The sequence below is a fragment of the Plasmopara halstedii genome, assembly GCF_900000015.1.
Source record: "Plasmopara halstedii genome assembly, contig: Scaffold_526, whole genome shotgun sequence".
NCBI lineage: Eukaryota > Oomycota > Peronosporomycetes > Peronosporales > Peronosporaceae > Plasmopara > Plasmopara halstedii.
This window is the reverse complement of record NW_020187446.1, coordinates 538,761-565,733: the sequence shown is the minus strand read 5'-3', so window position 1 is coordinate 565,733 and position 26,973 is coordinate 538,761. Positions and strand designations below refer to the sequence as shown.

Sequence of the window (26,973 nt, the reverse complement as noted above, 5' to 3'; positions counted from 1 at the left end):
TGTAAGCCATGTCAAGCACGTGCTGTAGGGTTATTCATTACACTCTAACCCGACTCTAACCGGCCCGGGAATTGAACCCTGAACCTCCCGGTCCTGAAGTAAGCGGCGTACCACTGCACCACAGGATCGGTTGGTCATAGAGGATACGGTATATTAAGTCCTCATCGTGGGGAACCACAATTTATGGCGTATCCGTCGAAACGATGATGAAATGCAGCAAAGCGTTATTTAGCGGACATTGATGCAACTTGGCGCGCAATCACGACGAAAACTTCTTGTCCAACTCTCCAAATCCTTGCTCCCGAGAGCCTGTAGCAGCGCTACTCACATACCATCACCCGCGTATGCAGCGCTGATCAAATCGGTCACTGACGACGTCCCCGTCGTGATAGGAGCAAGCTCATCATCTGTTCTGCGTGACAACGCATCAGCCAAAGCATTCTGCTTTCCTGGCTTATACTTCACTTCGAAGGTATATTCTGCGAAGAATGAGAGCCACCTGGCCATCCTCTGCAAGAGGTGATACGACTGAGTTGCAGTGCGTAGTGACGCATGATCTGTGTAGATCACAAACGGTATTTAGCCGAGCATGTGCACATGAACATCCTCCATTGAAGGTGATTTCTTGTCGTTGCCTGTGTAGCTTTTCTGCAGACTCAATCTGGTGAGATTCGACCGCGATTACCCGATCTCACCTCTCAGCGTCTTCTTGCAGCAGTGGACAGCCGATTGCAAAGTCCAAAGCCTCACTAGCGACTTTGAAAAGGACAATCCAGTTCTGACAATGCCAGTATTGGTGCATGCAGAAGGCTGTATTTGAACTCGTCAAAACCCTCCCGATGCTAGGTGTCCGCATATCATTCCGCATCTTTTTAAGGTGATTTGACAATGGCCGTGTCACAACCACATAATTTGCGCTGTAATTGTACAAGCGGCTGGCGAGCAGAGCCACTTGCGCATACCCTTTTCGTTCTTTGGAATTGACCAGTTCACAATGGCCTTTACCTAACCGGGATCCGTTCGAAGGCCACGCTTCCCAAAGAAGCACCCCAAAAAGAATTTCTTCAGCACCGGGGGTGCACTTATTGGCATTAGCATACAGCTTATTCGTGCGCATGCACTCTAGCACCGCTCTCAATAGACAAAATGGTTCTCTTCATCTGCCCTCCCGTGCCCCGCACGACTGTGGACGAAGATGTCGTCGAAGTATGTATGTGCATACGCCTGGTGGGGCCTGAACAATTGCACCACAAGACAGTTAAATGTTGCTGGAGCATTTGACAGCTCTTGGGGCATCGCCAGCCACTCACAGAACATACTCACCGCTATCAGCATATATATAAAATATATATATTGACCAAGTCGAGTGCACCAGACTTGGTACAGCCAACCATATTGTTCTGGAAAGCATCTTTCCTAGGAATCGGCGTCTCTACCGGAATGCTAGCGGCATTGCGCTTATTGTAAGCGTGAACGATACGCCACTTGCCGCTCGGCTTCCGCACAAAACGTGGGTGTCGGATGGAGGGACTTGCTCTCACGCACCATTCCTGCGTCGTGCTTTGCATAAAAGAAGGCGTCAATGACGTCACATTGCTCTTGGACAGAGGCCATTGGCGTGTTACGCATTAATTGGTTTTTGGAACCAGGTTCATCTCATGACGCATACCTCGGTCCGGAGGAAAGACCGAAGGCGGGACTTTGGAGACTACGACTTTAAATTTCTTTACCAAAGGATAGTACGAATCCGAGGGATTCTTTTGGATCCACCAGGCGCGCTCGGCATTTTTGGTGTCCTCCAGGACAGCTTCATCAAGAAGCGATGACAAATTGATCTCCTTCTCCGGTCGTGTAATGACCACTTCGTCTAAATCGCCTGCCTTTAAGGCCCTGATAAACTCTTCGAAGATCATCTCGTCCAGCTTAAGAAAAGCATCCACCGCAGGAGTAGCCTCGTGGGTGATGTCGCCGTCTTCCTCTCCCGTCATACCTTTAATGAGAGTATATAGATGTGCGGATTTGTCTACGTTAGACACAAACCGTGTCAGGGTCGATGCCCTGCATCCTGCAGAGAATATACAGCGTCGCCGTTGCCTCTCCGCAGAGGTTCTATGCCTCGACGATAAATGTGGGAACACGCACTTAGTGTCGTCCAGTGTTCCCACTCCCTGCTCGTGAAGCCTTGATGTTATCTGAAACATTCGACGAAGAGCGGCTAGTTCCGCAGTCTTCGTCCAGTGGATACCGTACCACTCTATGCGCATCTGACGGGCCTTACCCAAGATGCCTCGGGCCTCGTCCGACTATGCCACTCTTGGCATGCAGCAACTGCTTTGAAACGTGAGCAGTGCTCAGTGGATTACGTGCCAATCCACGTGCATCTCCGAAACCTCGTCCTCGATGCCTCGGCTCTTGGCCAGCGATGCCGCTATTGGCATGCAGCAAATCCACAGGGTCCCTTGGCACCGTGACACAAGTCCCCTTCGCTAAGCGAAAAGTGACGGTATCACTCAACCGCGCTTTCGGCGCCTAAGCATACAGCTGGCTAGCTTCGATCGTGAAGCGTCGAGCATAATTGCCCGATGCCCCGGGATCGATCAGTATCTTTAATGGCTTCTCAAAATTCTTCACAGTCGCTTTCACACCCAGCAAACCCGACTTGCATACACGTTTCGTCTTCAAGAGCACGGAGCTATTTGGTGCTTGGCCCTGCTGCTCTGTACCTCTTTGAGGCTTTACAGAACTCAGTTTCTCTAGTAGGCCGCGCCGCGTCTAATGAGTGTTGTCGTTTCCCCCGCGACGAACCAGACTGGTGAGAAGCAGGACGTCGGTTCGATGAACCTTGACGCACCTTGCGCAGGGGAAAACCTTTCTAAAGGTGACTGGTGTGTTCCACAAACAAAACAGCGTTGGGTGTCTGAATGCTGCCCGGCACTCGGAGCGCTGCCCCCTCTTTCTCAGCATAGCTGAGATCCATTGGCGCCGTCTCGCACGACGAGCTCTAAGATTGTGCATTCCAACCAAGTCGTGCCTACATCAAGTTGGATTTGGCACTCAATGCCACTTTCATCGCTTCTTCAAAAGAAGTCGGATGTACACGGAAGACTCCCATTCTGGCCACGCTAGTGCGGGGGCCACCATGAAGACGATCACTGTGACCGCCTCGGGGAGAAGATCGGCTGCCCACTTGGCGATGATAATTACAACCCTTGGGAAAAGTCCACCGATTCCTTCTTGCCCTGTCGGGCGGAAAGGTTTCGCGATCGCGCGCGATATGCCTGGTTAGACGGCAAGAACACTCGTAACAGCTGCAGGTTCAGCTCCGTCCAGGATGGAAACGCCGCTTCAACCGAAGTACCACACGCCAGTGGCTATTCTCGCAATGGATCACTAAGCATAGACATAGCTAGCGCCACGCGTGACAACTCATTCTCGAGCATGGCGGATGCAATAGCCATCTCATCCTCTCTTACCCAGAGCATGAGATCCTCTCCACCCCTACCCTCTAAGGATAAACGCTCAATATGAGCGGGCTGTGTCGGGAGGAGTTATCCGTCACCGACGGTGGCATCTTGGACGCAGTCGACGCCGACATCTTCTGCTGTAGGCGCACGCTTATTGCTTCAGGTTCTTGCGAAGCAAGGTGTTGCACGCCCTCAGGGCCAATCGAAGACATCGGTATTTATAGCCCGATTTGCATGTCCTAGGGTAAATAGAAAAATTGCTCCATCCTCATAGAAGATCAGTCGTAACGACTCAGGCGTAGATTGACTATGTGTGCTTTCAAGTGTAGCGGGGCTGCCGTGCCTCTTTGCTTGGAGGAAGCTATGCTAAGATCACCGACCTTACGTTCTATACTAGAATCAGTACGAGTGTAGCGGATCGCAATCCGCCACCTCCAAGAGACCCGAAATCATAACCCAAGGCAAATACACTCTTCCGTTCAAAATTCAAACTATATCTTATTGTTTTTTGTTTTTGTTGCAGTAAAGCCGCCAATATCTAAAACCTTAGTTTTTCCGAATTTAATGGCAAAACCAAATCGAAATGCATAACTACTGGCAGCCCCGCCACGTAGTGGTTTCTTGTTAAGGTGTAGCCACACCATTGTGCGGTCACACCATCTTGTGGAGCCCACCCCTGCATACCGGGGTACGTGTAAACCCGTTACAGCCTCTGAGCTTAGAGACCGCAAGCGCGACGTGAATTCACTCTAAGTAAAGCATGTGGAGATATATGGCTACCGCAATCCCCTCATTCAGAGAGAGGAAGTCCCATAAGTCGTCTCTCGAATGATCGAATGCTTTACGTTGGCGAAATCAAGGTACGAACCATCTGTTTTTCTAGCGGCGCCCGTTTGTAGTGCACCTGGAATTGTCTTACAGCGTGGTGAAAGAAATGCCGCCGTCGGCCCTTTCTCTGTCAGTTATCTGATCCCATCGAGATCAACGATATATGAAGGCCTGTTAAGCTAGTCTACTTATTCCGGCGAGCATCACATGTTTCATCCTTTAAGATATAGTTCTCAGTGGTCTTCATCCAGAAAATATAGACCTCACAGTACTCGGTTTTCGGATTGACAGTGCGTTCAGGTGTAAAGGAGTTGCCGTCAATATTGCACTGATGAATTGTTGACGCATAGAGTTGGTGTGGAAAAGCGCACAGAGATTGTGTCTGTGCGGTTGTACTAGTTGTGGAACTAGGAGCATATGTATTAATTATTAGCTATCTTATTGTCTCTGCTTTTTCACGAGAGCAGATATTCGGGATAAACTCTATCTGGAATAGTACTTAATATAAAAGCTTTACTATCAAGCTACCACTGTACCATTGACTCCTCTATGTTGAACCGTATCTATTGTTCTTTTGAGAATTCGCAATAAAGCCAGCGTTTATTACAAATTTCGTACAAATATTTCGCATAGTATTTAACACATTACACCAATTAAATACACATAGATAAATCATTTACCCCAATTATATACAATAGATGCATATCATCGCAGCCTTAGTCCGTCGAGCCGTAAATATAGCCTAAGGCAGGGATGAGGGGGGAACTTCTGGACGAGATGGAGACAAAGTAGTCCATGCTTCAGACAAAGCAAAACAGCCTCGGGCTAGCGATTGCTTGGCTAAGAGGCTGCGCTGCGAATATGTGTTCGGATGTGCAGTGTCTTTGTAAAAGAGGCATTTTTGCAATGTGCTACACAACTTGATCGATTGGGCTTCGATGGCAAAAAATGACAAAAGCTGAAAGTATGTCATCCCGTATTTCAAATTTAAGACTTCTCAAGGCATTATCCGAAATGGGCACGTTCTGTACTGTTTCGTATATACACATTTCACCAATTGAGCAAAAGACGTCGAGGCAATAATTTATTGGAACTGTAAATGCTCTCAATCTTAATGGGGGGAGAATGGTACGGGGTTACACCAACCCTAATAACAGGTGTGCGTGTGTCACACGAGATGTGCATGATGTGACCACACACTCAAATAAATATACGGTACGGGGCTAGGTAACCAGTAGTTATGGATGTATTTAGATTTTACTATATATTTAGTGATTTTAGGAAGATCTGAACTTTTAACATTAGGATAGAAATATAAAGAAAAATCAGTTTGGAATTTAAACCGAAGAGTCGATTAGCCTTGGGAAGGCAATAATCACTCTTGGAGTAAGCGGATTGCTATCCGCTAATTCATACTTGGTTATTGTAAAGAACGAAAGGTCGGTTACCTAATGTACGCCTCCTCAAGCGTTTTGCTACGGCAGCCCCGCTGCACTCTGACATATCAAAACTATTTTTCCGTTCTAAGTGCGGCTTGCAACCTACGTAATCTTCTTTCGGAGTTCTATTAGCTTGATTTATACGTGACTTCAGTACTTACGAATATTCACTTTTACACCAAAGTGCAATGTTAATTTTATAAATTTATACCGTATTGTACTTTCCTCGTTAAACTTGCTGTGTATTTTGCACAGAGAAAGCTTTGTCTCAAAAAGCCCACACTTAAGAGCGGTCTTATTTTAAGAGTGTGATGATATAATAAGGACTGCTACATTTGGCCTGATTTTTAATATATACGCGCACCATTTTTTATAATAGACTGCCTTTCAACCCAAGTGTAGGAAAACATTTCAATCCTATGCATTATGGGGTCCCATTACCTACGTACTTCGGATTTGTGTTTACGCAAATAGTCTTATATAAATGCAAAGACAATAAAATACATGTACCATAAACATGCGCATTCACTAAGTCATAAAAGCAACTTGCAAATAATAAGGCTGTGAAGATTCAACCACAATATATAAACTCTGATCTTCTTTTACAACTTGCAACTAAATGTGCCACGTTAAAAAGCACCACGAGTCAAAAGAATTGAGGGACGAGCTGGTACAGCGACTAACACGACTTGAGACCTAAGATGCACTTACCGCCCGCAATGTAAGTGGCGCCTTAATTTAGCCTTTTGAGTTCTCTTACGCTTTCATCGTGCGTTAAGGAGCACTTTGGTGTAAAAGGCGCGGTAAGTTGCTTTTAGCGTAATACTGCAAGCGTTGCGGCGACGCACTGCAAAATAAAGGTTACACGATACACTAGCACCATATTATCAAGCGAGCAGTTAGCGCCATTAATATTTGAAGGTTTCTTTATTTTGAGAAAAATGTTAGTCAAATTTATGATGGATGAGCCAAAACTGCAAGCACAGAATTGCAAGGCTGCGCGTAATGGTAAGACCAGATTTTGAATGGCTTATAAATGATCCTAGGGATCTCAAATTTGTGTTCTTTTCAATTTTCGTTCATCTTCTTCTTCCATCCGCCATGTGTACGTTGCTCAAATGGTGGCGAAAAGTACGACAGCCATCTGACCGATGTAGAAATACAGGAATTTGGATTGCTCGTGCGTTACGTAGCACGCAACATTGCGTCCGACACAGCAGTGCCACAATAATCCATGATACTTCTGCTCAAAGTGCTGCTTAATTTGAGCTGATATCTCTTGCTCGTTTGTCTCGTTGGCCATAGCAACTTGGGTGACGGCAATGACCTCATCCTGGAGCTCCTGCTCCATCGTAGTCATCTTCACCACGGGCTTAACTAGATTTACCATCTGGTGAATTAGCTCCACGATTGTGGCGGCGCTTCCGTCCTTTCGGTACTCACTGTTAAGAGGCGCGATAATATGTATGTTTTAAACGACTAGCTAGCTTATTAGTTAAGCCGCGAGTACTCGATTGTATACATGGAGGCACACCAAATTGCGTCAGACTTATCACATGTAGAAGCGTCACAACTAAAGGAAAAGGAAGCTGATGCTCGGATAGCCGAAAACGATCTAGGTGGAGCGCTGCAATGTCTAACCAAGGCCATTTTCTTGCGACCGGAGCACATGCAGCTGTATGATAAGCGCGCACAAGTATACATCGAACTCTGCGACATCAAGTCAGCGATTGCAAATTACCGAAAACTCTTCGTTGTAGAGCCAAACCCTCCGCAGCGAATAAAAGACCAGCTTGCAACTCTGCTGGATCTCCAAGCCTACTCATTGCTTTGTCTGGGCGAATCCCCTCGTATTGTGCTTGGCTATCTCGATGAAGCTATCCAAATGAATGCACAAAATGAAATCTTCTGGTTTCATCGAGCAGTAGCAAAGGTTAATGCCGGTAACTTCGAAGGAGCAGTAAGGGACGTTGATCACTGCATTTTGCTCAATAATCGGGATGTCGAATATTTTGTACTTCGCGCCCAGTTGCATAGGCGTCAGCAAATGCGGGAGAACGCTGCCGCTGACATCCGCAATGCAACTCGTTTACAACCCAATCATCCAGAAGTGCTCGGACACGGGCAGCTGTTACTGAAAGAATCGCAAGCTATCTACGAACAAGCCCGGATACAACTGATGGCTCATCAGCATAAAGAGGCTATAGAATTTCTTTCCAGAGCTTCTGAAATCACACCTGGAGATCCTCAACTTTATCTGCTACGTTCGTCCGCCTACCGTGGACTTGGAGAGTATCACATGGCATTACAAGATACCGAAAAAGCTCTAAGCTGCTATCATCACAGAATGGACAGCAAAAAGGTCAAGATAGACTTTCAAAACTATCAGCATAGAACTGTAGAGCACCAGCCAGCTTTACATTCTAATTTAGAAGAATACTCGTCGCTATCGTATTGCGACATCATTAAGCAGCGAAGTCTCATTTTCAATGATATTGGGATCCGTTTTCTAATCCAAAAGGCGTACCAGCTCGCTGTGAACGCGATGAACTTAGCCATTCGTGGACATGCGGAGATAGCAGGACAACGACGATGGTATTATAGTCCACAATTGTATATTTATCGTGGTGATGCGTACCGCGGGCTTGGGAACTTCCAAGCGGTACGTACGTGGAATACTTACCCATAATCGAAAAGTTTGATATTCTTGCTACGATAAAAAGGCGTTAGCAGATTATCACTGTGCGCTGGAAATGGACATAGGGGATCAAAATGTCAAGTCGCGCGTCGCGCTAATTCACTACTACTTCGGAGTAGAGCTGTTTAACAAAGCTCAATTCGACAGGGCGGAGATAGAATTTGATCAAGCTATCGAACAGAACCCAAATTTAGCGTTGTACCACGCGAGAAAGGGAGACACTGCAAGATATCTCGATAAACATCAAAATGCATGCAACAGTTATCAACAAGCACTACTTATCAATCCAGATGACACGGAAACTCTTGTAAGTCTTTTCCTTTACTACATGGGAGGTTGTCCCAGACTATTGTGCTGTTAACCTTTTTGTAACGCAGACAAAACTCCGGCAATATGATGACATACCGTATTCCCAATCCAGCACTCAACCGACCGTGGCCTTCACAAAAAAATCTATTTCGGTGCAATCATGCTCACCGCAACATCGCCTCTCACAGAAGATGCAAGCCACTGTGAACGATGCACGAAAGTCATACAAGAAAACAAATCAGCGTGTCCAAGATCTTTACAATAGCAGACCTGCAGTGCGTTTTTTAAGTTTTAATAAACTCGAATAATCAGACAAATTTTAGCTTTGCAGCCCTAAATATCCTTGTAAATGAGATGATAATGCGGGATATGCGACCTTTCAATTGGACAACTCACAATAGACTTGCCGTGTTTTGCACCCCGATAGATAACCTGCACAGACACGAATCCAAATCGATTTTAAAGGCAAAAGTCAACGGTATTTTTCGTCTAACAAACCTCAACAAGGTCAATAAAATCTTGCTTAGTTTGGAATGAACCAATAAATTTGGTATGGTCTGGTGTACTGTGAAAGAGCATTTATATTAATCTCTGCAGCAACCAATCCTTTTCACACGCACCCGTAGTCAACTTTCATGTGTTGCCCGTTAAAAAAGAAAATAGTGGCGGGTATGATTGTAATGTCAAAATACTGGCAGTAAATAGGCATTTTCTCCGCCTCCACAATACATACTCGCGCCATCTTGAACAGCTCGCGCTCGCACCTGGCCATCTGCATTTGTATGACGTCACAAGCAAGGCCACTAATGCACATAATATCGCCATCTACGCACGATATCATCATGAAGAAGACAAACAGAGTCCGAGGCTCGACCAAATCGCAGCACCAATACACGGTCCTCGGTGCTGCGAATCGCATCATCCACTGCCGATTTGGTCGAAAGTTGTTCGATCAGAAGCGAAGCCATTCCGAGAAACTTATTTACAAATAAAATACAAACTTACTGTCTCTACCTATTTTTTTGCTAAACGGTATTGTTTTTTTAATTTACTTGTCTCCATGCCTTGTATGTTCGAAAAAAAAATGATTTCTAAATTATCATAAAAATTACAAAACTCTGAACGTTCTTCGTAAAAAAGCACTCACAAGCGAGATCAAGGTCACAACATCTTTCGTGATGACTTGATATTCTTTTCAGACTCCAGCGCTGTCTATGCAATAGTTGCGATTAGTAGGAGTCCGCTCCTGAAGACGATCACCCAAAGAAGGACGCATTTGATGACGGATTTACACGAACACATGATTTAGCATGCAGAAAACAATTACGCAGAGAAGATGAAATCGCGACTTTGACACTATCATCTGTTGTCCTCGCCACCATTAAAATCGATCGATCAAAACACGGGCACTCCACGGCAAGAGAGATGAATTTACAGTGACTCTTTACATCCTGCAGAGACTTAGTATTGAAACATATATGCTATTAAAGTCGAGGCTATTTCGCTAGGCTATATATATGCCACTTTAGTGATAACAGCTCAGAAGCAGATATTTAAATTCAATGCGTGTATTAATCGTCAATGCCTACCCGGTCTCAAGCAAGAGTGGTCGCGAGCATTTCAACCGATTTCGTCGTCACGTTACTTGTGTGGTGAGAGACTTGCAAAATACGGAAGTGACACAAGTTGAAATCGTCGTAAGGATTGAAGCCAATCACATTTTTAATGAAATTATATTGCCTTAACATTTTTGAGTGTTTTGTTACCAACACTTCAGGAGAAACACCGCAGCAACCTTGATTCTTTCTTGTTTGAAGCTCAATCAGAATTTGCCGATCCAGACAATATCACGAACTTTGACCAGCTTGATTTTGTATTTGTTGATGGTGACGCAAACTGCAGTCCTTGGGGTCCAAGCATGCGGAAGCTATTAATTCTGACTAAAATGTGTATGATGACGGGAAAATGTTTTTTTGGAAGTGGAATTGGTGCATCGCTTCTGGCATTCATATGCGCCACTGGAGGTAAACATTTGCAAATATTAAATAATGACGGAACAAAGAGCATGCTTGAGAGGCTACAGGGAATTCGCATCCCTTCCCAAGAATCGAAACGGGTCGGATCTGTATCTAATTGCGATCAAGCGACTCCTGTCCTACTTGACATTAACAGCGGAGATTTTTTTGTGTACGTCGAGCGCGAGCTTGTGTGGGCTCCAAAGGGTAATACTGGTCTAGTCCTGCACTCAAGTGACAATGAACATTGCTACGGGGCCCGTCTTAACTTTGCTCGCGCTGGAAGTAAGGAAAAAAATGCTGCCAAGATCAGTGAGCCCCTCTATCTTGCGAAACAAGGAGAAGTTAGGTGCTGTCTTCGCCTAGAAGTGGCGAATCAGCACCCCATCATTATGATGACGTTTCCGCGACTTCGAGAATTAATTCTTCTGTGTAAAAGCAAGTGGGACGTAGATCAGAAGATTGCGACAACCAGTGACAATAAGTATCGTGTGCTTATAGATAGCAGCCGCGGACCTATGTTGTTGGAATTCGGGCATTGTTTCGGCTCACATTTTGTAATGGATGATGAATACCAAAAAAGTGTAGACTTGTTGCGCAATTTTACAAAGGTAAAGTATAACGAACTCAGGGTACACAAACATATTGACCCAAGTTACAGCACAATTATAAGCAGAACTTCACGATTTATTTCTCCGGCTCAGAATAAGGGTACCGCGAATACTCGTGTCACTCGAAATAATATAAAACGACCCAGCAATACCTTTGCTTACTTGGCTACAGAACACGAAGGAGTTATAGTGGGGAAGTCGTTTTCAAAACGCTGCCGACCCGCTTCAGCTGGTCCATTTTGGCTTAAGCCACGTGGAACATGCTCAAGACGTAATCAGACGTCAAGCTTGGCTCATTTACCACCCACTGGAAGGGTAAGTTTGAAAGAAAATAATACCAGGGACATACTCTCTGTGCAAAATAGGTGGCGTGAGGTTAAAGTATGCAAGGAAATCCACGCGGAGATGTTAAAATGGTCACAACCAATGCCGCCCCGAGTTGTACGTGTGTTTCAAAAGAACGAAGTTGAAAAACCTTATTGCGCGCAGCATCGTTTTATTATGATGCGAAAGGAAGAGAAAGAACAGGGTGCTGGATTTTATTCGGTGGTAAATGACGCACCTTACACTAGTGTTTACGAGCAGGAAGCTGTCGACAAGCAGGTAAGGATTGCTGAGGAGTTTGTCAGAGAAGTAACACTCTCTGCTGATTAACTCCACTGATTTTAATACCATACAGAGAAGCAAGCAACGATGGATCGGGGGGCCCTTCCGTACTGCTATTGGGAAGGCGTCAATGCAGGTGGTGCCAGAGGTTAGCATTTTTTTGAACGACTCGTCTGTGTAAGAAAACGACAACTTAACACAAACGATTTTATCAGAAGTAAACACGTTGAAAACGTTATCGTTATCAATCAGGTCGCGCCTTTTTACCTAACCAGCACATATACCGTTCGCGGTGTTTCTAGCCAGTCAATTGTACTGAGCGATCGCTTGGACCAAATCCTTTGCCTCGTGAGCAAAGTTGACAGGCTCTATATTCACAACACTAGCCTTTACACGGAGCTCCTCCTGTACATTCTCGGCCTTTACGCGAAGACGGCAGACGTACTGCTTAAATAAGACACCTTTGAAAACTGACTCGTACAAAGCCATGTTGGTATCACGGAGCTCGCCTATTTCATCGGCTGTGCGGCCACCCATCACCACCTTGCCTTGGTCATCAAAGCACGTCGTAAACGTGCTTCCTGTATGATCCAGCATAACTACCGAAAGAATGTAGCGGTTTTCACAGTTAGGATAGGAAGTCTGGCATTTCTCGCATGTATAATTTTGAGCTACATCAGCCACAACCTTCTTCTGGCACTTCGGACATGCCTGGTAGTAGACACCAATATCATGCTTGATGAAATTTACTGTTCCCTTGATCGTGATGTAATCGGGCTTTTGGCCGAAGCCAAGCTGCTTACCATTGATATCGCTAATGACCGCGCGCTCGCCAAATCTTCCGAGCGATCCACCACCAAAGCCACCACCACCAGAGCTAAGAGACTTGGCTTGAATCCCACTGCCTCCATTAGAAAACCAAGTGACAAGGTGTCCTGCTTCTGGAATAGCTGGATTAACGACAAAGCTAGAGCTCGTTACCGTGCCGATCGATCGGCCGTTGTACTCACTCACCCGACATCCTTTAATTGCTAAGACTTGGTTCAGCCAGCCAGAGCAATCTTCCTGCGCTCGCTCATTCCACATTGTGCACTTAATCTCAGCGTTAGAGTCGTCGACAAGCGAAATATCACGCTTGAATAGCTGCTTGCCAGCCTTAGATGTGATCTCAGTTACTGGACCAACATCTCGCACAACGGCAACAACATCGACACTCGAATCACTAGGGATGCTCTCAATATCAGCAATTTTTTTAAACGAGTAGTGCATCTGTGAGATCTGCCCGTCTTCCGGGGCCGGTGAAATCTCGGAATGCTGATCGAATGTCACTTCGTAGTCGTTGTCCATCGACGAAAAACGACGATTGGCCATCTTGACCTTGCCACCAGCGAAGTAAAAAATACAGCCAGGACGCAGCATTTCGTAAAATTTGTCCACACCATCATTGAAAAAAGTGGCCCGGATTTCGCCACCCTTTGCGTCTAGCAAGTCCACACTAAAGAGCTTGCCAGAGCCTCGAGTATTAGTCCAGGTTTTTACAGGAGCGCGAGTCGTCACGCGAGCCTTGATGGTCCACCGACCGCCGGCGTATGGGTTCAAACTATGAATATCCGAGAGACGAATGTTCAGATCCTGGCGCACGACAGGCCCGCGGTTGTATACGGGCTGCGCAGACTTTGCGGGCGGTGCATAGCTCGATGGAACAATAGGAGGCCGATTAGACTGCATAACAGTTTGCGCATGAACTGATGGTCTTGCTCCGAGAGAAGCGGCTGGTGGAGCTGCAATTGCAGGGGCAGTAGATATGCAAAAACCCTTGGAGCTTTCTATATTCTCCGGTGATCCAATACAATCGAAAGCAGGAACAATGTCGCCGATTTTGAGCACGATTATAATCCGACGGCCCTGTACTTCATTGCTCAAATAGTCTTTCAGTTGTAGGACAAAGTTTGATTTTAGACTCTCTTTCTCCATTAGCTGCGACAATAAAGCGACAAATTTAGAGTTATACTGGTAAGAAATAGAGTCATACTTACCGGTGCCAGCTGAGTCGCAAGCATTCCACTTATGTAAGAAGTGCCGTCCGACAGCATGATGCTGACACGGTCACAGTACATGAGGCTTTATCCACATCGTATATTTTTTGTGCTCGTACCGGTATCTGTCGCCGACTGCACCACTCGCTGGCTTAATTTTCTTTATGTCGATAACCTGGAGCCATGGTTCGAAGCCTTCAGGGGCCTGACTGTGGTACAACATTGACACCGCGTTGGGTGTAAGGTTAACCATGCTTGCTTGCGAAAGTGTGGGAATGTCATTTTGGCGCCGAATTTGCGGAGTTTATGTTTTCCACACCACTGCTCTTTTTGAAGCAAAACGTCAGGTCTGTTATTCTGAATACACCCTCGCTCTCTCTTACTTGAGGTACTACATTTCGGGGTCAACGGGGTATGTACTGGAACTGTTTTATACACAACATACAATTTATCATTAACATACATTAAATACATATTTTTTTATTACCCAGAATCAACTAATAAATGTTAAAGAATGATTAAACTCCAGGGGTACATCAATTTAAATTGTTAAGCAACCTAAGCAACTCAGATATGTTAAAGGGTCTCGGCCTCGTTTCGGGTAAAGCGTACACTTTTAACTTTTAAAAGTGTTAGCGCGGACTCTTTGAATCGATCTATATCTCTCAAAGTGCATCACAACCCCATTGTACTTGGTAGTACTTGTAGTTGCCCACGATTATGTCGTGAATAGACTGTATTCTTTCAAGGATGAAATACGAGCTGCCCGATTACCTGTCAACGGGACAAATAGACACGCTTAGAAACCCTATGTCTATTGTTGTTCCCGATGAGCCAGGGAAGTGGCAAACAGCGCTGGGTTTCCGCCTGGAAGCGCTCGCCATTTATGAGAATGCTCTGGTGTAGCATCATCAGAAGCGCCCTAACCCGGCATCAATGAGAGCACAGAGTGCACCCACCGCATATTGAGCGTGGTCCCTTGATGACAGCGAAGGAGGGTCTTATACCCTCGAGATAAAAGAAGTTGAAATGGCCATAAGTTGAGCCATGCTTCTGGTGGAGCAGCAGCTATTCGTACTCGTGGTTTCCAAGCTAGTAGGCCATGCGCGAAAATGGGGACAAACGCGCAATATTCCTGTCGGAAGGGGTATTTTCAAGAGGTAAAAATTCAATGCAACATGTGTTGCGAGTGTTCACACCGCATAACCAGTTGTATTGACTGCTTCTTGTCCATTTTTAGCGAAGCAAAATTAAAGGGCTATTTTCAAGTGTTGAGAGCGCCAACATGACATGAAAACCTCTCTCGGGTGTGGTGACATTAACCTTCTTCGAAGAGGGTCTCTAAGTGTGTGTGGCTCACACCGAAATCTTTCGCGTCCATCCTACCTCTATAGCGGGAGCGACTGTTTCCGCAATAAATGCGAGTCGAACTTTTGTGCCATGAAAGGGCGGTTGGGGTTCCAGATGTGGAAGCTCTACAACGCTTCAGATGCAATCGGTTTTGTCCTGCTAAGGAGAAAAAGATTGGAGTACTGGCTTCTGAGTTGCTTTGTGGTACTCATAAAGATTACAGAACGAAAAAACGCCCTGTGTGGCCTATCTATGTTGGTTGAGTGGCTTAAAGGGTCGGGCTTGCCAAAGGATGGTGTCACGTATGAAACGGGCTTGTTGAGACAGAACACCTTCCCGACAAACGATGCCGAATATTCGTGGCAAATTGGGCATCCTTGCGATAACGTAATTAAAACCACTATTGCGAAACAAAAACCGATCTTTAACGAAAAATGTGCCTCAAATGTGATCTATTGCACTTTTTTCGGCACTGTTTACCTTTTCGATGGGTATTATGAACTGCTCATTATAGACAGCAATAAACGATTCGTTGCGATCATTGCTCCAGGACAGATGCTCCGATAAGTGGGCAATTCTGCACAGCAGCAACGTTCAATTTCCTGTGCACACCACAACATGGCTCAGCGAGCCTTCGAAAACAGCACCGTTTATGCGACAACATAAAGTTCATACTTGGTGATGGGCTTGAGGTATCATATGATGAGAGTAATTGCAGCGACTTATCAAGTCAGTTTTAATCCACCTCCTCTCTCATGCGAAGGCACACGGCTGAGTCTCTCGTGGGGGAAGTACCTAATACGTTACTCCTCCTTTCTTTTCCATTTTCAAGCTTCATGCCTGTTCCCAGCAGCGCAAAGAACTGCAAAAACACGTCGCGGAACTCTTGATGTCGTCCAGCTTAATACTAACAAGCTGACCTTGACTCAGGGGTCATGATCGCCCAGTTGCGAACGCATAAATCGCGATGACTCTTTTCAATTGCATACTTCCGAAAAAAGGAGCTTAAGCTATCCGAAGCAGCTCGTCGCACTAAGACGAGCCCTATGCGTGCGTTGTGCCGCTTACATTAGTATCAAAACGAGCGCCCGGTAGGGGCTTCTCCATTGCTTTACGAGCCCACAGAGCACATCTTTTCCAGGTCACCTTCTGCACATAGAGAAGCAATGGTTGGATAAATTCACACTATTACATTTGTTTTTATGCTAATAAATTACCGCGCTAAACTTCGCGCGTTAGTTGATATAGGCATATCGCCTCACAGTCTTATTGATATACAAAGTCAATGCAGTAAGGTAGACATTTGACTAGAGCGTCGATAATGCTTGGCGTTGCGTCGAGGTGAAAACGCATCACCCCCAGTTATTACTGCGAACAGCCCCGCATGTCTCTATTATTTATTAGATAATCGTCTAACTTTCGATTTTAGAATAAGATTGGTTCTGACTTACTAATCGAAATTTTGCAGTGACGATGTATAACACAAAAGAACTTTGCATGTTCGCCGGTGTATTGTGAGTGCATCTCGTACCTTTCTTTGCTATGACCGTGTGTGGTCTATTGTAGCGTTTCCTTATTTACATTGACCGCAGACATTGCATGTGCAGGTTGGCTAACAATATTTGCGCAACTAAGTCTGGCACCGTGGTCTTTCCGCGCAGGTATGCTGGAAAATATCTTCTGCCACGCTTTTAATGTATTTCATTTGAACATCTGCTTGCGATGGTCAGCAATGTGCATGTATGATCTGTTGCCCAACACTAGGAACAACGTTCGCCAAATCTCGCGGACTTTGATCCAATGCAATGACCAGTAGCAAACAATACCAACAAAAACCTTTTGTAGAGGAACGGCATGGCTGTCCTGTCGGTAACGGTATTGCTGTCTGCAACAAGATAAACATTCTATTCACAAATCGTAGAAGGCCGGGCTAATTGGATAATGTGCCTGATATACTTATGGACTATTAAAATTCGGCTAAAACCGTACCTTTATTGGAACACCTCACACGCGCGCACCTTTAGCACTCTAGAGCGGTGGGTATTTTTTCTTTGGAGATAGTCACCCATCATGTTCTTCGTACAGTATTCAGTACTTAGGTCAGAACCATGAGGTATCACCACGCGTTAGATATCAAGCGAGTTAGTGCTGTAGTACACCAAACCTGGAATAGCGGTGCGAACGCGTATACAACCACTTCGATTGAGTGACATGTGAGCTTCCAATTTATGCTTTCAAATCTTCAGCAATCTGACACATGTTGCGTCTTACCCGAACGCTGTATGTGGCGCATCATCAATCGACGCATATGCGACAACTCGTCATAGGGCGATACGAAAGTGTATCCGCCATCACATTAATCCAACGAAACTCATAAGTCAATTCGAAGGCGAGCTTGCTATTCTCCGTGAGAGTCGTGATAACGAGGTCGCTAAGAGAAATGATGCACGACGCAGGTGATCACGAATGGCTTAGAGCCAAGCAAGTTAATTTTCCCACAAGAATGACAAAAGAATAACTCAGTGTGAGCTGCTGATCGTCGTGAACAAGGTGATCTCCCTCTACCGCTTCGAACTGCGAGGATCGAATGCGGTTACGTGTTTGTATCCATTAAGATCAGCTAAGATTAAAGCACAGCCTACGATAAAAAATGGCGAAAAGCAATGACTGACCGGGATTCGAATAAGCCTGGGTAAGCTCTCACGTTCAGCCTCAAAAGGCACCTCCCCTACCGAGCTTTCACATCGTCTGACATCCTTCAAAAGCGATAGATGAGAAATCACGCCATAATATTTAAGCGAGAAGCTGGTCAGACCAAGTTGCAACTTTTGGGACAGAAAGATCTAGCCAATCGATGATGGCCTTTTATCCTGCGGGGTCTGCCCTCTGGCCAGGCTTACCAATGAAGTATTCTAGAAAGTATTTGTCGGCGCAACAAGCACACTTATGTGGGCTGGCAAGCAGCTTATTGAGGCGCATACACCTGAACACTATTTGCAGGTAATTCTTGTGGCTATCCGCATTTGACTCTTCGTGCTTTGCACAACTATGGAGGGAAATAATGTCCAAATAGGTTTGTCATAGCCAATATGAGGTCGAAACAGCTATCTCACCGCAAATATAACCTCAGAAGCCGGCTCTCCAAGATACATGAGTAAAGCCAGACTGTGTGCGTCTTGGGCGCGCGCTGTCACGCATAATTGAAATGACCAAGATATGTGAGCCTATATCTGTCAACATTTCATGAGTAGTGTACGGGTATTCCTGTATTTTTAAATTAGTTACACCTTACAGTTGGTTTCATTCGTTCAAGATACAGATTTGTACGATTTTTCGATTGACAATACACTGTAATGTGATTATGAATGCTCAGAAGTACCAAAGTGTCGGTACTGAAAAAGGAGAGGTTATTTCGCAATCAAGATATCGGCGGTACACATGGGTTGTTTTCCGCATCTCAAGCAATTGATATGGCTCTTATATTGGATTAGGTACATAGTATATTTGCACTACCAGCTTCTTGACTGGGCCCACTCGCTGGTCGGAAGCTCACAGTCCACGACAACCCTAAAAAGATAAAGACTGAGGATTATAAGACGTAAACGGTAACGGTACAAGGGGACTGTTCTTATCAAACTCCTATGAGATTTCGGATCAATTTGTTTTAGCCCGCTTCATTTAATACTAATATCAGCCCTGGTCATCACTGCTTGATCCACATAATGTGGGTCACCTTATGCTCATCAAGCACTGTCAGTGTAAGACTATCTTTCGGTGGCTGGCGAATGAGGCTATCTCTTATCGTGATAAACCTGCTGGACAAATTGATCACATGCTAGTTGAATCGAATCGACAGCTCTTTTACTGAATGTTATCCTGCACCATGCAACAAGCGCGTTCTATCAGTCGTCTGTATGTGGGAGACCGGCACTCAATCTCCCCCGGAAAGGGTGTTGCTGATAGCAGTGAGATGGCCAATCTTGTTTAAATGACCTACAAAGGTCATGACGCAGGTAATACGAGTGTTTTCTTGAGACCATCAACCATTGTTCAGACATATGAACTGCCAATATTATGCAGGAGACCATCGATTAGTTACTGATGTCGACACATGTGGCAAGAGTTTAGCTCGGTGACACATTTACAAGTGCGTCCATACTTGCTTTCCTGTTCATGTATGTTGGGCGTCAAGTATTCAGCGCTAACTAATGCGCATGGCTTCTCTCTGTTAGATGGTACTTGGGGTCCTCATAATAATATACCAAGACACGTTGATGTTAAGTAGGTCCAAACTGTGATACAGCCAGCTTTACGATAAGGATTAACGTTAGGACCTGGAATCAGACGCTTTTATTGTGATGTCCAGTCTAAAAAAACGCCTTGGTCAGCAAAGGTTCCAGCAATGCAGCACATGATATGGCTTACCCGTACGTTGCACATGTAGCCACATGAATATGCAACGCAACCATTGTCATAAAGCCTTCTAAGTTTAACCCTCACGGCGAATATACTCAGCAAAGAAGGCTTACATGCGTCCGTTCACTTCGCGGAATGCGTTGACGACGTCGCTGTGCGCAACGACGAAAAATCGGTATAAGTACAAATGGCTTAGAGCCAAGTAGGTGCAAAGTAAGTTGACGTGAGCTGATGCTATTCCTTGTCGTGAGTTGAGTAGCTATTTTCTACCGCTTTTATCTTGCGAGACCCCAACGCAACGGCGCATTAATGCTCATTGGCATCTGCTTAAGTGTAGTACAGCTATGACAGATGCTAAAGCGTCGCAATCAACATGGATTTGACGATCCGTCTTCAGCAATAACAAAATTTAAGCAGTCTAAATGATGACCACTTTTGTGCGCGCCAACACCACTTAATTAACTATTTCTAGAGATTTGGTGAGGAGCCGAACTATTTTTACAACACATTTGCGAGTAGTTGACCTAACAAAGCCACTTCCTTAAGTCTTTTTTAGAGAGGTAATATAATAGCTCTGACCTCTGGGGGGGGCTGCTGGCAGAGTTGCCTCTCAATGGAGCATTCTAGAAGAGATATCTTGTTGGTCCTAGATACACAATCGTCGTCAGATTAGGTTTGTGCATGGGCACGGTGCGATGATGCGGCTCAACTATCTGCAACGCCGGATGTGCTCGACAGTTCATTGGGCGCAGCAAGCCACATCCGGAGCATCCGTACCCGAGTCCTCACTTCAGTTAGAAGTACTTGCTGTTTAGTATGGGAATCTATTGTTTCCTACCAACTACCAGACAAGGTCCAGTTTATCATGCTAGTCGGTACATTCTTTCCATATACCGGTTCATACATGCACAATCCGCCACTTGCCTTTCGACCTGATTTTACAAAAATCAGCGCTGAGTGGTGTGACATACTCTCTTTGACGATCTCCACATTTGCTCTGTACAGATGAAAGCGTCTAAGACGTCAAAAGTTTTTGTTTAAATACCGGTAATGAAATATCTGGCTCATTGTGCCAGATTTATCTTACGACGCACTTCCAGTTCGAGGGACATTTCCGCCTTTGTACTTCACGACGAGACATGTATCTAACAAATGAAAAATGTACTTGTCTAGTTATTCAGAATGCCGCTTCACTGTAGCGTACGGATTCCTATCAGCGGCCTCCCTGACGTACTTATACACGACGAACAATATCAACATTTCCTCCATGCCAACAGTACCAGCTTGGATACCTCACCATCTTGTTATTCTTTGCAAACATTTCCCAAGCTTTAAAATGCTTCTACCGTTGTTAGCGAGCAAACCTCAAAAGCCAAAGGACTACCCAGTCACTTCCAGGCAAAACTAGATATTCTATATCACCACACATATGCGATGTCTCACTACTCCACGCGCTGAGCGCGTCTCATGGTAGCGCTACCCCTGCAGTTGTTTACATCGTAATAAGGATACATCATCCAAGGAAAATTTGGGGTCTGAACCAGCTTTTACATCGGAGTTTGCGGCACTATCCGCTTTTCAACCTTGTAAAACGCGATACACAGGCGTCTTTTATACGTATCACTAAAACTAGGATAGCATATAGCTGTATCAAACGTCTCGCCTGAGACTTCAGAGACTGCGATATACCGTCTTGATTTTTGTATCAGCGCAGAACACTCCGGATACCGCAATATTTGATCGATTGTTCTCGTTAAATAACTTGCCCGCGGCTACCGCTTCTCCGAAGAAATCGTCAGTACAATTAGCCAGATATTTACGAAGCTATTCAGACAAAGCCGTTGCGTGCAACGAGGCATACGCGCGCCAATTTTTTCTACTTAATAACAGAGGTGGTTTTGCAAATTCTCAAATATACTTGAGAATAAAAGTGTGCGTACTCAAAAATTTTATCTGAATGTCAATTGATAGTTTTTGGTGCTTAGCCCAATCCATGGTTAAGCGACAATTGTTTCTTAATTGAGTTAGAAAAACAAATCAGCGTTACAGGCTGCCAAGTTCTCAAATCTGACAGAAGGTTCATAAGAAATTTCGAACATTATTCACTGTGTTTCTCGCAACACACATTGGTGCTGTAGAAGTTTCCTCGATTCGTCGTGGTTACTGCCTACTGTTTTGACAGTTGCGTGTCCTACGTAGTCACCCGGCACTTCTATACATACGAGAGTTTACTACGTCTCCCAAAGACCGAAAGTTTAATATTGCTCGATTGCAATACTGCTCCGTGGCAATTTTCTCTCGTGGAGAGAGTCGCTTCCATAGGGGCCTTTTGCTTCAACCTTTACAAAAATAATCAGTCCATTCCTAGCAGGCCACCCTACACCTACTTCTGCTTAGCATTTTTTTGGCGTCAACAAATTAAGGGAAATTATAGCCCTAGAGAACCCTTAATGTAACGAGGTTACACGTGCCCTTGTGCGACTGTACATAGGTGTGTATTACACAGTTAGTTGAATAACACAGTGGTGTGGCTACACCGTAACAAGAAGCCACCACGTGGTAGAATTGCCAATAGTCATGCATATTACTATATTGATTAGGATTTGCTTTGTTAATTAGGAAGATCTAGGGTGTAGATATTGGCGGTTCTGCCGCAATTTAAACAGTTAAATACAGTTTTGTTTTTCAACAGAAGTATTTGCTTGCCTTGGTAAGGCTTCTGTACTTAGGAGTCGCGGATTGCTATACTCTACACTTGTACTGGTTCTTGTAAATAACGTAAGGTCGGTGACCTTAGCTTAGCTTCCTCTAGACATAGAGCCACGGCAACCCCGCTACACTTGGTAGCCGTCGTAGTCAATCTCCGCCTGAGTCGTTACGACTGATCCTCTGTGAGGATGGAGGAATTTTCCTATTTGCCCCTGGGCATGCAGAACGGGCTAAATAAGCTGATCTCTCTGCTGGGCCCTGAGGTCGTAGAGCACCTCGTTGCGCAACGCCTAAACGAGTGCTCAAAGTATGAAAATGATCTGTTAGAGCACATACAGCCGAAGCTGTCAGTGTCGACTGCGTCTATGACGTCACCATCGATTCGTTCCGACCCAGTCTGCTCATGGTGAGTGTTCAGACCTTTGTGGATAAGGATGGTGAGAATTTCATGCTCTGGATATGAGAGGCCGAGATGGCCGTGGCATCCGCCATACTCCAGAACGAGCAACAGCGCGTGTCGCTAGCTATCTTCAAGTTCGGGGGCCGAGCGCGAGAATGGGCACCGACGTGCGGCGTTTCGTGGAGCTACGCTCCTGTCTGGAAGGAGCAGAAGTATCAGCTTCTGCGAGTGTTGTTGCCGCCTTTTCGGGCATATCGCGTGAGATCGCATTTTCTTGCTGTCCGACAAGGCAAGAAGAAGTTGGTGGACTTTGTCCAAGAGTTAAGAGCGCTTTTTACCGTGATAGCAGCGGATCTTCTTCCCGAGGCGGTCCCAGTAGCCGTCTTTATGAAGGGGCTCCGCACTGGCGTGGCCAGAATGGAAGTCTTCCGTGTAAATCTGTCTTCTTTTGAAGAAGCGATTGACGCGGCATTAAATGCCGAATTTAACTTCGAGTTGGCACAACTTGGTTAGGATGCACATCCTCAGCAATTGTCGAGCGAGCCTGAGCCCATGGATCTCGGCTATGCTGAGAGGGAGGAGAAGAGCTCGAAGCTGCTGCGCATCGTTTAAACACCCGACGGTGATTTGTCTGCGGAAAACCCGTCGCCTTCGGATGGGTTGTCTCATGCGCAAGGCGCATAAAGGTTTGTCAAACCGACGTCCCGCATTTAAACAGTCTGGTATGACGCGGGAAAACGAAAAACCCAGTAGGCGCGAGGCGCCTTAAAGTGGGAGAACGGAGTTCTGTTGTGCCTCAAAGATGTAGAGGGCAGCATGGCCCAGCCCCGAAGACCTGCGTGCTCTTGAATATGGAACGTGAGTGCGAGCCTTGACACAGTGACACAAGTCCCCGTTGCCAAGCGAACAGTGACGGTGTCACTCAACCGCGCTTCCAGCGCCTCAGCATACAGCTGACTTTCTTCGATCGTGGAGCGTCGAGCAAAATTGCCCGAGGCGCCTGAATCGATAAGGATTCTCCATGGCTTATTAAAGCCCTTCATGGTCGCTTTATGACCAGCAAGCACGAGATCGTGTAGACCTCGGTGCTTGACTTTGATAGCGTGGAACGCTGCTTAGTTTTAGACTTGGATGCAAGGTATTACCTTATGCTTGGTATGGCATGTTGGAGCAACATGAGCCATGGATTGATTGGAGGCCGAAGACCTGGGTGCTACGCGCACGTCCCCTAGTGGGGCTTTGGTGCGTCATGAACCCGCCCCTGCTAGGAAGCAGAAGCGCTATTGGCACGGGTACTGGACAGGGACGGTCAATGTGCTAGACATCGGAGTATCCGAGTTGTCAAACACCGAAGGTGTATTGGACAAGAGTTCTGTACGTGGCCCGCGGGCTGAACGTACAGTGGCACGTAACCCACTGAGCGCTGCTCAAGTATTGTAGCAGTTGCTGCATGCCAAGAGTGGTATGGTCGGCCAAGGGCCGAGGCATCAAGGACGAGACCCTTGTGATGCACGTGGAGTGGCATGGTCGGCCAAGGGCCAAGGCATCAAGAACGAGACCCTTGTGATGCACGTGGAGTGGCACGTAAACCACTGACCACTGTTCACATTACAAAGCACTTGATGCATACCAAGGATGGCTTGGTTAGATGAGGTCCGAGGCATCGAGGGCGAAGTTCTTGTGATGCGCGTGTAGTGGCACGATATCCACCAAGCACTGCTCACGTTTTGAAGCAGTTGCTGCATGCCAAGAGTGACATGGTTGGACGACGTTCGAGGCATCCTGAGCAAGACCATTTTGATGCTCGTGAAGTGGAGCGTTGTGCACTGACCGAAGACTGCGGAAACAGCAGCTCCTCGACGAATGCTGTTAATAACATCAAGGCTCCGATGGAGCAGGGAAAGGGGACAATGGACGATGCCGAATGCGGATTCCCACCGGTCTCAATGAGGCGTAATACATCTATAGAGCGGAGACGGCGAAGCCTTATGATATCTGCAAGACCAAGGGCGTCGACTCTGACCCAGGGTGTGTCTACCGTAAAAGAGAGCACACAGCTACATACCCCTGTCAACGGTACGACGGGAGAGAAAGACAGCGTTGTCACCCTCGAGGCTATCCCCCCGTTGAATGCCCTTCTTGAGCTGGACGAGATGTCCTTCGAAGAATTTAGCGGTGCCTTGAAGACAGGCAATTAGCCGAGGTGGTCAATTTAAGACCGAACGAGGAGATTAACTCGTCGTCGCTTCTGGATGATACTGTCCTGGAGGACCCATGAAGGTGCTAACGTACGAAGTGTATCGTCGATCCCGAAGGATCCTTCGGATCCGTATAATCCTTTGGTAAAGAAATTCCAAGCCGTCGTCCCCAAAGACCTGCCGTCAGTCCTACCTCCGGACCGAGGTGTGCGTGATGAAGTTGACCTGGTATCAGGAACCAACTACTGCGTAACACGCCATTGGCCACTGCTCAAGAAGTTGAGTGACGTCCATTCCGTCTTTTTCGGTGCAAAGCACGAGACAGGAATGATGCTTGAGAGCAAGTCTCCCTATTTGACACCCACGTTTTGATCTGGAAGTCGAACGGGAAGTGGCATATCGCTCACGCTTATAATAAGCTAAACGCTGCCACCATTCCGTCACAAACGTCGATTCCTAGAAAGAATGTTTTTCAAAACAATATTGTTGGCTTTACAAAGTACAGCGCACTCGACTTGGTTGATGGTTATTACCAATTGCTTATGAGAGTGAGTTATATTTCGCTGACAGCGGTGAGTTATCCTAGCGGCATGCTCTGAGAGTGGCTGGTAATACCCTAAGGGCTGTCAAATGCACCAGCAACATTTAATCGTCGTATGACGCAACTGTTTAGGCCCCACCGGGCGTATGCGCAGGCATAATTCGACGACATATTCGTCCACAGTTGTGCGGGACACGGTAGGACAGATGAGGAAAATTACATCGTCTATTTAGGAGCAGTGCTCGAGTGCATGCGCACGAATAAGCTGTATGCTAATGCCTTTTAAAGAATCTTCGGTGTCGAAGAAATCCCTTTTTTAGGGAGCTTCATTGAAAAGCGTGGCCTTTGAGCGGATTCCGATTAGGTCAAGGCCATTGTGGAGAGGCCGATTCCAAAGAGCCAAAAAGACTTGCGCAAATTGCGGAAATGCACGGCCATTGTTTAATCTCCTTAAGAAGGATAAGGAATGGTGTTGAGAACCTGAACATCAGGGGCTTTGTTAGGGTCAAAGACAGCCTACTTCATGCACCGATATTGGCGTTGCCAGACCCAAATCGTCCTTTAAGTGTCGTCTGTGACGCTTCGGACGTTGCCATCCGCTGTGCACTACTGCAAGCAGCTGCCGAATGGCGAGATAGGGTGATCACGTTCGAATCGCTAGCTTCAGGCTGCGAAGAGGAACTATCAAGTCCATGACAAAGAATCACCTGCGATGAAGTACGCACTGGTCAAGTTCAGGGTGCAGCTGGTTGGCTCAAAGCTGGTTGTATTCTACAAAGATCACGCGTCCTTACGCACTGCGATCTAGTCGCCTCACCTCTCGCAGAGGATATGACCAGGTGGCTCTCATTCTTTGCAGATTATTTGCTCGAGGTGAAGTATAAGCCAGGAAAGCAAAATGCTTTGGCTGATGCGTTGTCATGCAGACCGGATTATGAGCTTGCTAATAAAACGACAGTGACGTCGTCAGTGGCGGATTTGATGCGCGCCGCATAAGCGGGTGACAGTATGTCTGTTGCGCTGCTACAGTCTCCCGAGAGCAAGGGGTTTGGAAACTAGAATAAGAATTCGTCGGCGTGTTTGCGCGCGCGATCACACCGATACTCGTTGAGTCTGTATTATAGCACCGATTCAACGGAGACGCCACGAATTGTGGTTGCTCACGCTGAGAATTTAAAATACTGTATCATTTATAAGGCTCACGACACAATACTTAGTAGTCATCTCGGTCGTGAAAAGACGTACAGCTCGGAGAATTGCCACTATTGGTGGCCCAAGCTGTACAAATGAACTAGCACATATGTGTGAATGTGTCAGACGTGTCAGAGGGTGAAACCTCTCGTAATGCGGCGG

At 46.1% G+C, this 26,973-nt stretch overlaps 7 protein-coding genes across 7 annotated transcripts; 3 read left to right on the top strand and 4 right to left on the bottom strand.

Annotated features, from left to right (window-relative positions):
• Window positions 1-1,628: 1,628 nt before the first annotated feature.
• Window positions 1,629-1,988, bottom strand: PHALS_11166 (uncharacterized protein; the record flags this gene model as incomplete). The annotated part of the gene is made up of 1 exon (XM_024726713.1): window positions 1,629-1,988. The coding sequence occupies one exon, from the start codon at window positions 1,986-1,988 to the stop codon at window positions 1,629-1,631; it is 360 nt and encodes a 119-aa protein (XP_024577362.1).
• A 3,046-nt stretch (window positions 1,989-5,034) lies between these two features.
• PHALS_11165 (uncharacterized protein) lies at window positions 5,035-5,341 on the bottom strand (the record flags this gene model as incomplete). Its single annotated transcript, XM_024726712.1, has 2 exons — window positions 5,035-5,250; window positions 5,315-5,341. 2 exons carry the CDS (start codon window positions 5,339-5,341, stop codon window positions 5,035-5,037), a joined length of 243 nt encoding a protein of 80 aa, XP_024577361.1.
• A 1,912-nt stretch (window positions 5,342-7,253) lies between these two features.
• On the top strand, window positions 7,254-9,046 carry PHALS_11164 (FOG: TPR repeat; the record flags this gene model as incomplete). Its single annotated transcript, XM_024726711.1, has 3 exons — window positions 7,254-8,393; window positions 8,455-8,736; window positions 8,807-9,046. The coding sequence occupies 3 exons, from the start codon at window positions 7,254-7,256 to the stop codon at window positions 9,044-9,046; spliced, it is 1,662 nt and encodes a 553-aa protein (XP_024577360.1).
• Window positions 9,047-9,071: 25 nt separating this feature from the next.
• Window positions 9,072-9,706, bottom strand: PHALS_11163 (thioredoxin-like protein 4b; the record flags this gene model as incomplete). Its single annotated transcript, XM_024726710.1, has 4 exons — window positions 9,072-9,170; window positions 9,237-9,303; window positions 9,359-9,510; window positions 9,572-9,706. The coding sequence occupies 4 exons, from the start codon at window positions 9,704-9,706 to the stop codon at window positions 9,072-9,074; spliced, it is 453 nt and encodes a 150-aa protein (XP_024577359.1).
• Window positions 9,707-10,300: 594 nt separating this feature from the next.
• PHALS_11162 (uncharacterized protein) lies at window positions 10,301-11,462 on the top strand (the record flags this gene model as incomplete). The annotated part of the gene is made up of 3 exons (XM_024726709.1): window positions 10,301-10,435; window positions 10,516-11,364; window positions 11,415-11,462. The coding sequence occupies 3 exons, from the start codon at window positions 10,301-10,303 to the stop codon at window positions 11,460-11,462; spliced, it is 1,032 nt and encodes a 343-aa protein (XP_024577358.1).
• Window positions 11,463-11,790: 328 nt separating this feature from the next.
• PHALS_11161 (uncharacterized protein) lies at window positions 11,791-12,191 on the top strand (the record flags this gene model as incomplete). Its single annotated transcript, XM_024726708.1, has 3 exons — window positions 11,791-11,967; window positions 12,044-12,118; window positions 12,186-12,191. The coding sequence occupies 3 exons, from the start codon at window positions 11,791-11,793 to the stop codon at window positions 12,189-12,191; spliced, it is 258 nt and encodes an 85-aa protein (XP_024577357.1).
• Window positions 12,192-12,276: 85 nt separating this feature from the next.
• On the bottom strand, window positions 12,277-14,259 carry PHALS_11160 (replication protein a 70 kda dna-binding; the record flags this gene model as incomplete). Its single annotated transcript, XM_024726707.1, has 4 exons — window positions 12,277-12,784; window positions 12,857-13,947; window positions 14,007-14,067; window positions 14,126-14,259. The coding sequence occupies 4 exons, from the start codon at window positions 14,257-14,259 to the stop codon at window positions 12,277-12,279; spliced, it is 1,794 nt and encodes a 597-aa protein (XP_024577356.1).
• Window positions 14,260-26,973: the final 12,714 nt, after the last annotated feature.